The 15,555-nt window shown below is 46.9% G+C and overlaps 1 protein-coding gene across 1 annotated transcript in view; it reads left to right on the top strand.

Annotated features, from left to right (window-relative positions):
• The window catches only part of GPR89B (G protein-coupled receptor 89B), a 174,713-nt gene that overhangs the window by 105,064 nt on the left and 54,094 nt on the right, over window positions 1-15,555 (top strand). The window contains exon 10 of the mRNA XM_069636008.1: window positions 7,586-7,678. Within this exon, the coding sequence (XP_069492109.1) occupies window positions 7,586-7,678 (93 nt within the window). The remainder of the gene's footprint in view (window positions 1-7,585; window positions 7,679-15,555) is intronic.

Here is a 15,555-nt window from a genome sequence, read left to right on the forward strand (position 1 = left end):
GTATATAGCTTAATCAGCCAAGACAGAACATTTTGCAAGGCTATCAGGACAACTAAATACCTGGTTTCATATATTATGTCCTGTGAGGGCCACCCACTTGTTTGCAACATTATGAACTCCTAGCAGGTTGATTTTCCCTAGTTATGTTAAAACAGCAGTAAGGATTTCCATTCTTGAATGTGTCTCTATAGATTGCTTATCAGATCTCTTAAGTGCTGCAAACTGTGCAATAAATGTTGGTCAATATTTTAGAGACCTAATTGGTCAAATTCCAATCTTTTCTTCAGCCATTGCAGTTTGCAGATAGTCTGAAAGATATTCTTCAAAGCTTTTGTATTCTAGCTTTTTTTTATTGATATATTTTATTTGATCTAATTGTAATACAATTTTTACAAAACTGACTATCAAAGTTTCCATTTCAATATGTCCCATGTCTTAGCATATCTTAGGGCCATGCTGCGCAAGCGTCCTTAGTCATGATCATATGCCTCTGTTGACCACTTTGAACTCCTGTACAAGGCCGATTAGTTTGAAGAAGAATACCACTGCCACTGCCCAGGCCGTTTTCTCCACACTCATCAGTCTTGTCCACCATTCCTCTTCATCAACTGTACTTGAATTCCCCAAAAGTTTTATTAAATGTGTTTCCCGGGCTCCTTGAGTTCCCTTAAATATCAATAAAAGATGTTGAATTGATTCAACCTGTTTGGCGTTACAATATCGGCACTCATTCGAGGATGATTCACCTCTAATGGCCAAGATCTCATTAGTCCTTAGAAGGTTCAGTCTGATTCTCAAGAAGGTGTTAGCAAGATGCTTATCAGGAAATTTTCCTAAGTAGCCTCACCCCATTGACTTTCTTTGGCACGTGGGGACATTGTTGGTTAATTTGTAAGACATTGCTTTATCTTGTGTTCTTATCCAGTCAAGTTCCACTAATTTTTTCGCCACCTTCATTGGGTTTTGTATGTTTTTCTCTCATCAGAGCTACTTCGTCGAGGAGGTTTTACACAGCCTTCAGCCCAAGTTAATAGTATTTTATTTTTACCTCCGGCCAGTTAGTTATTCAGAATCTCGAAGATAGTTGCTGTAGATTCCATGATGACTTTCCTGAAGAGCATCATGGTATTCCTCATCACAATCCCCTTCAAAGAAGATTGGCATAGTTCTTGTCTGATTAGGCATATCGGGACTGAATATGGAAGTCCCAACACTTTCTTCTAGAATAGACCTTCAAGTCTGTCCCATAGTTGGCTCGGAATTTGGGGCATAGCTTCTGTTCCATACAATATACACAGGACCACTTTATCCGTGAAAATAGTCATGACCACAATCTGGGAGTATCTTCCGAACTTCCTGTCGACCACCTTTGCTTGCGCCGCCAAGGCCATTATTTTAACTAAGGATTCCTGCATTGGTAGTTCTATTCTGCTGTTACTTAACATGACTCCCAAGTATTTGAAGGTCTTCGCGATTTCTTATTTTCTCTTTCGCCACATAACATTTCCCTTTGTCTGCTGTCCTAGTTGTTGTTTTGAACGCAATGATCTTGGTTTTGCTCTTGTTTAGTTCAAGATTGTTCTTCACCAGGTATTCTAGCAAGCTGAACAATTGTCTTTGAAGGCCCACCACTGTTTGGTCTAACAGTATGATGCCATCCACGTACAAGATTCTCTGTACTGTCTCTCCCCCAAAAGTTGGAGGGAAACACCTGGTGTTAACTGTCTCCTCTTCCAGATCGGCTGTGTACGCATTGTATAGGGCCGGAGCAAGAGGACAACCCTGCTTTACTCCCCTTGAGGTACAAATTTCCTTTGATAGGACCCCTTCCCCATTCAGTCAGACTCTCATAGTGGTAGCTTCGTACAAAGCCCTGATTGGCGCCAGTATTTTATCTAGGCAATTTTTTTGCGTGTTAATTTGTCCCACAGCCGATCTCGGTTCACTCGATCAAATGCCTGGACGAGGTCTACGAAAGGCATGAAGATTCTGGGGCCTCCTTGTTGGCTTTGGCCTTGAGGGAACATAATAAGAGGATAGTCACTGTAGTGCCGATGTTTCTGACAAAGCCTGTCTGGAACTGGTCTATGTAGTTTGCTTCTTTCAGCCAGCCCTTTAGGCCATCCAAAGCACATGAGCCACAAACCTTTCCCATGACGTCGAGGAGCGCTATAGGGCGGTAGTTTCTCTGGTCTTCTTTGGCTCCATTTTTGGAAATGGGGACTACGTTTGAAGTCTTCCATGAAGGAGGAACCATGTTATTTAAATTGCAGTTCTGAAAGATCTGTCCAATGAGAGGCGCCCAGTTTTTTGATTTTCAATTTGATTGGCTCAATATCACATGGGATTACCCACGCTGTCGCTCTTTTCTGAGGAATGTTGAAAGTCTGGCCTTCTGGGTTTTCATAAAATTTCTCAAAGAAGTCCACCCACTGCTCTTCAGTCTGGTTGTTCTGTAAGTCAACATTGTTCTTTGAAGATGTGCAAGTTAATTAGTGCCCAAACCTCTTTGCTTTTATTCACAATTGTTCAGAACATTTGTTCCGTATCTTGTTGGAGAAGACTTGCACGGTGATGTCTCACCCAGTTTTTATACTGGCGTTGTGCTTGGTGACACCTGTTTTTCAACATGGTTGAATTTGAATTTTTCGCCATCCGTTGAAGTTTCCTCAAGGTGGTTCTTCAAACAACCAACTCTCTGTTGTAATTATGTGTATGCGGTTTGCAGTTTAGCCCCCTTTGTAGCTTCGTTGCGCGTTATACTTAAAGTAAAGGCACATAATCAACAATCGTGAGTTCTCTTGCTTTTCCCGTGGATTTCATATGGTTGTCTTTATAGGCCTTTGTTATGTCACGTATACTTTGGGCCATTAGCTTTAGGCCATTTCCTCTGGGGCCCATTTCTAGCCCTTGTATAATGCGTTCTTGCACCGGTCTTTGCGGCTTCCATGTTGTAACCAGAATGTTATGGTCCCTATTTTCAGTTTCTTCCACATTGAAAGTTTTTATCAAGCTCAGGAGGTCCCTAGATAAAATTGTGTGCTCAATAGTCCCTTTTGATTGCCTCTTTGCCACGTAGGAGTCGCCTTGTTCTTCTTACTTCTCAGCCAATGGAGGATATGAAGATCCCATTTCTCGTTAAGGTTTTCCCATCCCTTCCCTCTCTCCCAAGCAGCCATGGTAGTCTGATTCGCTGGTTTGTCACCATCCATGCAAGTGCAGTTTAAATCGCCATTTATTATAATGTAATTTTCTTGATGGTTTTCACGCTTTTCTTCCAGCAGGTTGTCAATGCACTCTAGGTATTGGTTGGTTGCAATCTCTGCTGGGTTCCAATACATGTTGATGATCAAGATGTTCTAGTTATCTATGAGGCTCTAGACATACTGGTCGAATGGGAACCCTGCATACTCGTCCTTCTCGACTGCTCTCCTGCCTTCGATACCGTTAACCATGAACCCTTCCTCAACATCTTTGAAACAGTCCTGCAGTGGTTTGACTCCTGCTTCTCCAGTAGAGACCATCTTGTCAGCAGATCCCAGCAATGCCCAGTAACCTGCGGATTTCCAGAAGGCTCCATGCTGTCTCGTGACATCTTCAACCTCTACATGGAAACTGGGGGGGGGGGAACGCCTAGTACACACAGACATCGAATATACACATATGCCTATCAGTGTTGCTTGAATATCGATTACATCAATGACATCCAAGTTTGGATGTCGAGCACCTTCCTGAAGCTCAACCCTTGAAACACAAAATGTATGCTCATAGATCACCTGTTACCCACCTCGCCTGCAGTCATTAGGCTGGGCCCTGCTGCCCCTATTGCCACAATTGCTATGCCCATTGTTGGTGATGCCACTGTTGCCACAATTGCTATGCCCATTGTTGATGTTGACACTGTTGCCACAATCGCTATGCCCATTGTTGATGATGCCACTGTTGCCACAATTGCTATGCCCATTGTTGATGTTGACACTGTTGCCACAATCGCTATGCCCATTGTTGATGATGCTAATACTATGCCTGGCCCTGATCCCCCTGCTACCACTACTGCCATGCCCACTAATGCTGTTAACAATAGGGCTCACCCAACTGCTACCTCTAACCCACGCCCCACCAGCCCCTCCCTGACAAGCCTTAACTGTGCCCTAGTCGATGCACGTTCCATCCCTGCACACACGCTCGATGTGCATGACCTTATCACCAGGGACAAGCTTGACCTGCTCTTTGTTTGCGAGTCATGGCTACAAGACACCTCCGGACCGGCCCTCTCACTGGCCATTCCTGATGGTTATACTATCTACAGACAAGATAGGACAGGACAGAGGGGCGGAGGTGTGGCCATCACAGCCAAAGACTCCCTTGACATCAGAAGAACACAGGCAGAAATAGGCCTCAATGCAGACTACCTACCCATCAAACTCACAATCTCCCACAACACTACTATTGCATTCCACCTAGTATATCGCCCCCCAGGACCCTGCAATGACTTCCCGGAAGCCCTTATCCACTCTATCTCAGACAACCTCAAAAAAACATCCAAAGTCGTGCTGCTGGGCGACATGAACCTAGGGCTCAACGACACCAAGGACCACAACGCCCAATCCTTACAAAAGGCGCTCGCCTCGCTAGGATTCATCCAAGCCCTCACTAAACCCACACACATCAAAGGACGCACACTAGATTGGGTGACACAACATAACTGCCCCATCCTCCTCAAAGACATATCCCCCATCCCATGGTCTGACCACCACTGCATCAACTTTCACGTCGACACCTCACCTGAACCTGCAAGGCCCTCCATCCTTCTGCCGGCAGGGCTCTCAAGGAGCTCTAAAAAACTAACGAACGATTCGCTCCTTCCACATCTCCTCACACCAGCTCTTCAATCCCCCTTCCCGAACGATCCCACCATCCTAGCCAGCACATTCAGCCAAGCGATAACCACAGCGGTAGATGCCATTGCACCTCTCACCGCTAAAAAAGCTAAAAAAACTAAACATGCCAACGTTTGGTTCACACAAGAACTTGCGGATCTCCGTACAAAGAAGAGAGCGCTACTGACCACCTGGAAAAAGCACCCCTCTGAGACAAACAAAACTGCCTTCAAGTCTACTTCCAGAGACTACAAAATAGTCACTACACGGGCTAAGGCAGACTCCTATAACACCAGGATTAGCAACGCCAATTCTGATACTAAGGAAATCTTCGCTATATTCAGGGAATTGGAATCCCCATCCGTACCACCCTCTACTATCACCAAAGATGAAACCTGGTGCAACCAAATTCAAGCAGCCATGCTACACAAGCTAGACACCGTACACTCCAAAATCCTAGCGCACCAAAAAGCACTATCCGCGCTACTTGATCGCACTAAAGCTCCTCCAGCCCAATCGCCAGATGTTCCCAGTCAAATACCTAAATTTGAATTCTCGAACATGACTGAACCTGAGGTCATTGCACTCATTAAATCTATTAAGCCCTCTAACTGCAAGGGAGATACCTGCCCCTCACACATTACCAAAGACTGCGCTCCAGCCCTGGCTCCTCTCATCACTGCTTTCATCAACGCCTCTTTCCAATCATCCCATGTACCGACTTCTCTAAAAGAAGCTTGGGTCAAACCTCTCCTAAAAAAAACCTCTCTCGACACCTCCATCCCAGGGAACTACCGTCCCATCACAACTGTCCCTTTTCTGTTAAAGATATTGGACAAAGCAGCCTACCTGCAGGTTCAAAAGTTTATTGAAGACAACCACCTCCTCGGCCTACGCCAGTCGGGCTTCCGCCCTCGACATGGTACCGAGACGGCACTACTTGACCTAAAAAATCAAATAGACGACCTAAGAGATGCGGGCAAACCAGCTCTCCTCCTGCTCCTTGACCTCTCTGCGGCCTTCGATCTGGTCGAACACAAAACGCTATGCCACCATCTCACAAACTCAGCCCACTTCTTGGCCAAAGCATGCAACTGGATCTCCTCGTTCCTTCAAGAGAGGGTAATGAAGGTCTTCTCTGACTCTGCCAACGCTACGCCCAGCTCCATCAAATGCGGAGTCCCACAGGGCTCCTGCATAGCCCCCACACTCTACAATCTCTTCACAAGGCCTCTCTTCAGGATTCTGGACTCCTTGGGCATCTCATATACAAACTATGCAGATGACACACAGGTCCTCATCCCCCTGTCAGGTGACTACACCTCAGACCTGGACACACTCAATAGGATCTATGCCACCATCCAATCATGGATGGCGGAGAACTGGCTCTGTCTAAACAGTGATAAGACCGAACTACTGCTGGTTGGCTCCCCATCTACACTGGGCAAACCTGACGCCAAATATCAATCCTTCACCGTGGATAATATTCCCATCAGAATCTCCCAAACCATCAAAACACTGGGTGTATATCTAGAACCCAGCCTCACCATGGACAGACAGGTCAATGCCATCGCCTCTTCTGCAGCATATCACTCCAAACTCATCAATGCCATCAGGCCCTTCCTATCTCAGCAAAACTGCATCTCAATTGCCAGAGCCATCATCGGCTCCAGACTTGACTACTGCAATGCGCTGTTCATTGGAACTTCCCAAAAAAACCTCACCAAACTCCAAATTGCACAAAATAATGCCTTAAGAGCTGCTACTGGCACCTCTCGCAAGGAACACATCTCAGGGATCAGGAGGCAGGTACACTGGCTCCCCATCAAGGAAAGGGTGGTCTTCAAAACCTTGGCCCTTACACATAAATGTCTGCACGATCAGTCCCCCCCTTATCTGACACAGAGGATTACCAGACAAACAATCAACAGACTGTCTAGAGGAGCCTATGCTAATCGCATCACTGTCCCGCACACGTGCAGAGTGCGGGCAGGAGGCACTAGCTTCCCCTCTATGGCGGCGACCCTATGGAACAACCTCCCAGCTCAGATTAGATCAATTGAGTCTCACACAGCCTTCCGCAAGGCCTTAAAAACCCAGCTCTTTGTATAAAAGAGCCCCTCAGTCTAGGTCTACACCTCCACTATATCACCTAGCACACGCTCTGTTATGCCTCGTGCTACCTAGGAAAGTATATGAGTAACCAACTGTAACCTTCACTGTATACCCGCTGCAACTATGTAATAGGACTGTATATCGTCTGTAACCCTGTAACTGAATCTACCTAAGTATACCATATGGGGCCGCTTATTGTAACCCTCAAGCAAGCCTTCTTTAAATATCCTTATAGCGCCTCGTTGCCTCCGGGCTGTAGAGCTCTCTACAAATACTAAAATAAATAAATAAATAGAAAACCCTACCAAGAACGCCAAGTCCAGAATTGGCATACTGACTTGAAGCTTGATGGATTCCCGCCTCAACTCTCACACACATCTCCTAGTCACATAACATATTAATATTTCCCAAGAAAACTCTGATCTGGAAAAGTTCATGTTTTGAATTAAGATGAAAAGAAATGGTTGAATGTAGACACGGAAGGACATTTCTGGGTTTTGTTCATTACTTGAAGTGCTAGTCAATTGTATAATTTTGCACAGTAACCCACATGTGAGAGTTAATAAATTGTTGCTGTGATTTATTTTCAGGAGCGGATTGAGTACTCCAAAACGTTTCAGGGAAAATACTTCAATTTTCTGGGATACTTCTTCTCCATTTACTGTGTTTGGAAAATCTTCATGGTGAGTCCATCTTATTCAGGTTTTTTTTTTATTTTAAAGTCATGTTCTCTCCGATATCTTTGCCTGCTAATCTAGAATATGTATTTTTGTTGTATTCTGAAGTTCAGTAATAGAAAGCACAGTTTGGGCGACTGTATAAAGTAACAGTGTGGTGTTGCATTTAAAACGGACTGATCCTGTTAACGTACCTTATTTGAGTATCAAGGAAATACTTGTATTAAAAGTTGACCCTTGGGACTTCAGTTAATAACGTGTCCGTATTGTGCACGCTTGGAAGAAAGCAACACACATTTTATTCTTCTGTGCCCAAGGTATTTAAAGATTAGGCAGAAGACTTCTCCCAATACTGAGGCACAAAGGGCCTCATTACACGGACGGCAGTAAGAGTTACCGGTCACCATTAATGGTACCAGTGACCGTTAACCCTTACCGCCTTACTACGAGGTTCCTTTGCGGGTTGGAGACTTTAACGCCTGCTTTTTGAATTTATCGTAGGTCTGTGCTGCTTTCTGCTGTCAGGGGTGTTGAGGCATAGTCGGGTGTAAGTATGTGTATGTGGAGAGCACAACCAAATTTTTGTCGTAGTCCTTGCTGTATACTGATGTGTGTGGTTAGCCATGTGTCATGATGCCTGCTCCCGGGGAGCCGGTTCAAGCCCTGCGTCCCCGAAAGCGGACATCCAGTCCCCAAGGAAGGACCCAGCAACCCCATATATGGGCCCTTTGGACAGTGTCCTGGCACCTATGGTGCCAGGCTCATAAAAGACATCAGTCCTGGCGCCATAGGCGCCAGGCTCATTATGGAAGTGCTTGGGTGCACTTACCTGATGCAGACCATGCTGCAGGATCCCGGCCTCCTTGAGGCCTGAAAGGAACTAATTTACCTGTGGGACTAATTTACCATCCGGGCGTGGTCGGGGGAAGGATACATACCTGATTGGAGGAAGGATACATACCTGGAACTTCTTCCAAGGCTATTTAAACCCCACCCGAACAGCCACACGTGCTTCGCGTTGTTCTGCATCTAGCAGCTGGACGCTCACCGTGTCTGCTCCTGCATCCTGACTTCTGCCACGCCTGCCAGCATCCTGGATCACCTGCAAAGGAAGAGAAGAAGAGAACAGAAGAAGGAAAAGTCCTTACCTGCTAAATCCGCATCCCGGAGACATCTCGCCGACAATCCTGAAAAGGAAGACTTTTATTTAAAAGCTCATTGCGTCGATCGCTGCAGCGCCGCATTCCACTCACCTTTACAGGGCGCCTCCATGTTCAGCAGCGATCATCCGGAATCGCAGTCACGCCCCAGAGCCTAGGGAGAAAAAGACCAGAACAAAAGGTGAGAGAGAGAAGGGAATAAGGAAAGCTAAATCTCCATGTTAAGACTTACCTGTTGATTCATTCCCTCTTCATTTCGGGTCTGCGCCGCATCCTGGCATTTCCGGACCCCGGCCTCTAAGGGGAAAAAGAGACAGCAGCGTTAATGAGCGAATTAAAAGACATTACCAAAAAACGCTCATTAAAGACTTACCTGATTTCTACAAGGATTTCACCTCTCATCTCGGGTCGGTGCCTGTTCCCCGGCATTCCGTACCCCGGACCCTATGGGGAAAAAGACACTAGCATTAGTACATTAATGCATGGACACAAGGGGAACCTCTTATCAAAAAACTTACCTGGAAGCCAAGCAAGTTTGGTTCTCACCAATCCGAAAATCCAGTGAAGTAACTGGATACCAACGCGCCCCTGCATCAGAAGCAGGGTGGAGAGCTCGTCCTTCCAGACCCTAAGGTGAGACGCTACGAGGAATCACAGAAGGGTTTCGAGGAGGGTGAGAGGGGAAAGTGGGAGGCCGATTGCATTACCCCGCAGACAGTTAATCCCCTATTTTCGGCTACAGAAGGATACTTCTGCGAGCCAGACAAGCCAGATTTGGGGGCCCGGTCCAGTCCGTCTTCCGAACCCTGCGCATCACCTTAGAAGAGGTCACAGCAGCGCGAACCATGCCAGCGCCTCCGTGGGAGTCAGGTGAGCGTTACAGAACGCGAAGCCTTCCTACAAATTCCCACCCAGGCGCTATGGAAAGTTCTGAGACTGATCAGTTGGCCCAATTACTGGGGGAATTACGGGCCGAAGTACATGCCGCTCGTCAAGAGACTAATGCCCTCAGGAGGGAATTAATAATATCAAAGGAAAGAACTGATGACCTGGCCAGACAGCTTTTGCAAGGTCAAGCTGGGCAAACTCCTCTACCCGGTTCCGGAGGGAACCCCGCTCCTGTGGTTTCCAGTAACCCTGTGCAGATTAATCTACCTGGAAACATGCCGCTGGCCCCACCCGAACGCTTTGCTGGGGACCCCAAACGATTCGACGTATTCATGAATCAGTGTCGTTTGCACTTCCTATGCAGACCTGGGGCCTTCCCTAATGATCAGACCAAGGTAGCCTTTGTATTGTCATATCTCAGCGGCTGCGCTGCCGATTGGTCTGTTCCACTGGTTACTCAAGATGACCCGATTCTCCGTGATTTTCAAAGGTTTCAAGCAAGCATGGAAAGGTTATTTGCTCGACACTCTCAGGGGCAGGCTCTGGATGACGAACTTCTATCCCTGCGACAGGGCAATCAGGACCTCCTATCCTATATTGCAACCTTTAATAGAATAATTGTGGAAACAGGATGGCCAGAGGATAAAAGAGTCACGTTGTTTTATCGAGGCCTACGCGGAGAACTTGAAGATATCTTGGCCCAAGTTGTAAATCGCCCCAGGAATGCACAGAGTATATAGACTTAGTGGTCCAATTGGATCACATACTTCAAAACAGAAAAGCAGATCGGTCCAGGTTTGAGACCCGGGTGTTGGTCAAGACCCATGCTAATCCCAAGGGAGTTGATGTCTCTGAGCCTGTGCAAATTGGAGGGGTTAAAGGACACTTAACTCAAAAGGAACGTGAAAGGAGGCGGCAGTTTAAATTATGTCTTTATTGTGGGAATTCTGGACACTTTCTACGAGATTGCCCGGCAAATTCCGCCCCGAAAGGCCGTAGGAGCCGCTGATAAAAACCATGAAGACTCTGTTTCGGGAAACGACTCCGCCCGACAAGTGTAGGGGTTCACTTGCCGAGCTTGAAAACTAACTCTCAGACCTCGCATTTCATTGTGCCAATGGTTCTCGTAGATCCAGAACAGCCTAAGCGGTTGCATGCAATAAAGGCATACATCGATATTGGGGCTATTGGAAACTATGTGGATCGTGAATTGGTCTCTAGAATTAACCTCCCTCTCCGTCCTAAAACCAGCAAAGATGCCATCACCACAGTCGATGGAACTGAAATTGCCTCTGGACCGGTAACACATTCCACTACTGAGGTGACTCTTATTGGTCCCGACGGCCATCGGGAGGGTGTTGTGTTTGATGTAATCAAGGCTCCACAGTTTCAGGTTATTCTTGGAATCCCTTGGTTAGAGACACATAATCCTCGAATTGATTGGCGAGCTAAGAGAATAACCTTCCCGGATTGTACACAAACCTGCTACCCAGAAAACCTGAAGATTAATCTGGTATCTGTAACCTCTGCCACCATGCAACTACCTCCGGAATACCAAGACTTTCAGGACGTCTTCCAAAAGGAACAGGCCAACACGTTACCTCCTCACAGATCGTACGATTGCCAAATCGGTCTGGTGCCCAGTGCACAACCCCCTTGTAGCAGGATTTATGCCCTTACCGAACCTGAGAATCGGCATTTGAGACAATATTTGGATCAATACCTAGCTAATGGTTTTATTCGCCCGTCAAAGTCCCCGGCATCCTCGGCTTTGTTCTTCGTGCCCAAAAAAGAAGGCGACCTTAGAACTTGTATCGATTACCGCGCATTGAACCAGATAACGGTTAAAAACCGTTATCCTCTGCCTCTGATCCCTGAACTCCTTGACCAGGTGAAGGACGCTTGCATATACACCAAGTTAGATCTCCGGGGGGCTTATCATCTGGTACGAGTTAAAGAAGGCGACGAAGGGAAAACTGCCTTCCGTACTAAATACGGATTATTCGAGTACCAGGTGATGCCTTTCGGATTGTGTAACACGCCGGCTGCCTTCCAATACTTCATGAATGATGTCCTTCGGGAACTCATCGATGTTTGTGTTGTCGTATATATCGATGACATTCTGGTGTACTCCTCTTCGGAATCTGATCACAGAAAACACGTCAGGGCAGTACTTGAAAAACTGCGCCAACACAAACTATTTGCTAAATTGGAGAAATGTGTTTTCCATACCACAGAAGTCGAGTTTTTAGGTTTCATCCTGACACCCAAAGGAGTCCGAATGGACTCAAGAAAAGTGGATGCCATCCTCAAATGGCCATCACCTAGCTCTGTAAAAGGGGTTCAAAGCATGCTCGGCTTTGCCAATTTTTATTGCAGGTTTATCCCGGAATTTTCACGCGTGGTACAACCCATTACTGCACTCTTGAGGAAAAATAAACGTTTTGAATGGTCTGAAGAAGCCGAGCAGGCCTTTCAGGATTTAAAAGCTAAGTTTACCTCCGCACCTATATTGAAACACCCGCGTCCAGATCTCACTTATGTCGTCGAGACTGACGCATCCAGTCTAGCCATGGGAGCTGTCCTGTCCCAAAGAGATCCCGAAACCAACCAACTGCATCCCGTAGCATTTTGGTTCAGAAAATTCTCGGCACCCGAGGTTAATTATGCAATCACGGACAAAGAACTGTTAGCCATTAAGTCCGCTTTTAAAGCCTGGCGGCATTAACTGCTTGGCGCTCGACATACCATCACAGTGATCACTGATCACCGGAATTTACAGTATTTGAAAACCGCCAAGGCTCAGTCATCACGGCAGCTCTGATGGGCTTTGTTTTTCGCTGAATTTGATTTCGTGATTACCTATCGACCTGGCTGCAAGAATGGCAAAACAGACGCCTTATCCCGAATTGGAATGGGAGAATCTGATACAAACTCAGAACCAGTACCAATAATTCCCGAACAGAGGATTCTAGGCATAACTTCGTTACAGACGCTTGAAGACATTCAAGCCAGAGTGAAACAACTCCTGGACCCTACAACCTTACAGGATTGGATACAAAAGGGATCAGACTTTACCATAGATAATGGTTTACCTTATTTCCAAGGACGCTTATTCCTGCCACATAAGGAATTACACGAACTAGTTATTTCCGGTTATCATGATACATTAATAGAGGGACACCCCGGTATTGCCAAGACAGAGGAAAAGGTGAAACGACAATTTTGGTGGCCCTCTTGGCGAAAAGATGTTAAATCTTTTGTGATGTCCTGTGGTGTTTGCGCCCAAAATAAAAGTCAAAAGAAAAGACCAGCCGGTCTCCTTCAACCTCTAGACATACCGCCAGCACCCTGGCACACCCTATCAATGGATTTTATTATGGACATGCCTCCTTGTTCGGGGTACAATACTATTCTGGTAATTGTGGATTTGTTTTCCAAAATGGCCCACTTTATTCCTTTGAAAGGTTTACCTTCAGCTTCTGTCCTAGCCAAAGAATTCCTCGAAAATATTGTTCGGCTACATGGATTCCCATCTATACTAATCTCTGACCGGGGAAGCCAATTCATTTCCCACTTCTGGCGCAAATGTTGTCAAATGGCGCAGATCGGCGTAAGATTATCGACCAGTCACCACCCTCAGACCGATGCTCAGACCGAGAGGACAAATCAGACCCTTGAGCAGTACTTACGGTGTATGTTACAGCAATCTGAAAGCAACTGGAAAGACATTATTTGGATTGCCGAATATGCATATAATAATTCGGTACACTCTGGAACTGGCCACAGTCCTTTTTATACTTTGTTTGGGCATCACCCTCGAACCTCAAACCTTGACTCGCCTCAGAACCTCGGAATGCCTGCAGTAGAACATCTGCATTCTACAATTACCCAAGCCTTCAAAGAGGCAACTACGCATTTACAACAAGCCAAGAGAAAATACAAGGAGAATGCTGATCTACATCGGAGTGAAGCACCTCCGTATCAGATTGGGGATCAAGTGTGGTTAGCTACCAGAAATTTACCACTCAAAGGGCCTCGAACTTTTAACCCCAAATATCTGGGACCTTATTCTATTACGGCAATAATTAACCCAGTGGCTGTTAAACTTGATTTACCATCTACTATGCGAATTCACCCTGTTTTTCATGTGTCACTTCTGAAACCAGTGGTACCCGGAACCCGACTACTCAAACCTCCAGAACCTATTCTAATAGATGGGGCGCCCGAATTCGAAGTGAAAAACATTTTAGACTCAAAAATGTTTAGGTCAAAACTGTTCTACCTAATTGATTGGAAGGGGTACGGACCTCAGGAGAGGTCGTGGGAACCCAGCGATCATGTGCATGCACCTCGATTAGTCAGAAAATTCCACCGACTCTTCCCAGACAAACCAAAACCCCCGGAGGGAACAACCTTGGGAGGGGCCTTGGGGGGGGGGAGTGCTGTCATGATGCCCGCTCCCGGGGAGCCGGTTCAAGCCCTGCGTCCCCGAAAGCGGACATCCAGTCCCCAAGGAAGGACCCAGCGACCCCATATAGGGGCTCTTTGGACAGTGTCCTGGCGCCTATGGCGCCAGGCTCATAAAAGACATCAGTCCTGGCGCCATAGGCGCCAGGCTCATTATGGAAGTGCTTGGGTGCACTTACTGATGCAGACCATGCTGCAGGATCCCGGCCTCCTTGAGGCCTGAAAGGAACTACTTTACCTGTGGGACTAATTTACCATCCGGGCGTGGTCGGGGAAGGATACATACCTGATTGGAGGAAGGATACATACCTGGAACTTCTTCCAAGGCTATTTAAACCCCACCCGAACAGCCACACGTGCTTCGCGTTGTTCTGCATCTAGCAGCTGGACGCTCACCGTGTCTGCTCCAGCATCCTGACTTCTGCCACGCCTGCCAGCATCCTGGATCACCTGCAAAGGAAGAGAAGAAGAGAACAGAAGAAGGAAAAGTCCTTACCTGCTAAATCCGCATCCCGGAGACATCTCGCCGACAATCCTGAAAAGGAAGACTTTTATTTAAAAGCTCATCGCGTCGATCGCTGCAGCGCCGCATTCCACTCACCTTTGCAGGGCACCTCCATGTTCAGCAGCGATCATCCGGATTCGCAGTCGCGCCCCATCGCCTAGGGAGAAAAAGACCAGAACAAAAGGTGAGAGAGAGAAGGGAATAAGGAAAGCTAAATCTCCATGTTAAGACTTACCTGTTGATTCATTCCCTCTTCATTTCGGGTCCGCGCCGGATCCTGGCATTTCCGGACCAAGGCCCCTAAGGGGAAAAAGAGACAGTAGCGTTAATGAGCGAATGAAAAGACATTACCAAAAAACGCTCATTAAAGACTTACCTGATTTCTACAAGGATTTCACCTCTCATCTCGGGTCGGTGCCTGTTCCTCGGCATTCCGTACCCCGGACCCTATGGGGAAAAAGACACTAGCATTAGTACATTAATGCATGGACACAAAGGGAACCTCTTATCAAAAAACGTACCTGGAAGCCAAGCAAGTTTGGTTCTCACCAATCCGAAAATACAGTGAAGTAACTGGATACCAACGCGCCCCTGCATCAGAAGCAGGATGGAGAGCTCGTCCTTCCAGACCCTAAGGTGAGACGCAACGAGGAATCACAGAAGGGTTTCGAGGAGGGTGAGAGGGGAAAGTGGGAGGCCGATTGCATTACCCCGCAGACAGTTAATCCCCTATTTTCGCCTACAGAAGGATACTTCTGCGAGCCAGACAAGCCAGATTTGGGGGCCCGGTCCAGTCCGTCTTCCGAACCCTGCGCATCACCTTAGAAGAGGTCACAGCAGCGCGAACCAGGCCAGCGCCT

This window comes from Ambystoma mexicanum, chromosome 7p (genome assembly GCF_040938575.1).
Source record: "Ambystoma mexicanum isolate Mex_15411 chromosome 7p, UKY_AmexF1_1, whole genome shotgun sequence".
NCBI classification, from domain to species: domain Eukaryota; kingdom Metazoa; phylum Chordata; class Amphibia; order Caudata; family Ambystomatidae; genus Ambystoma; species Ambystoma mexicanum.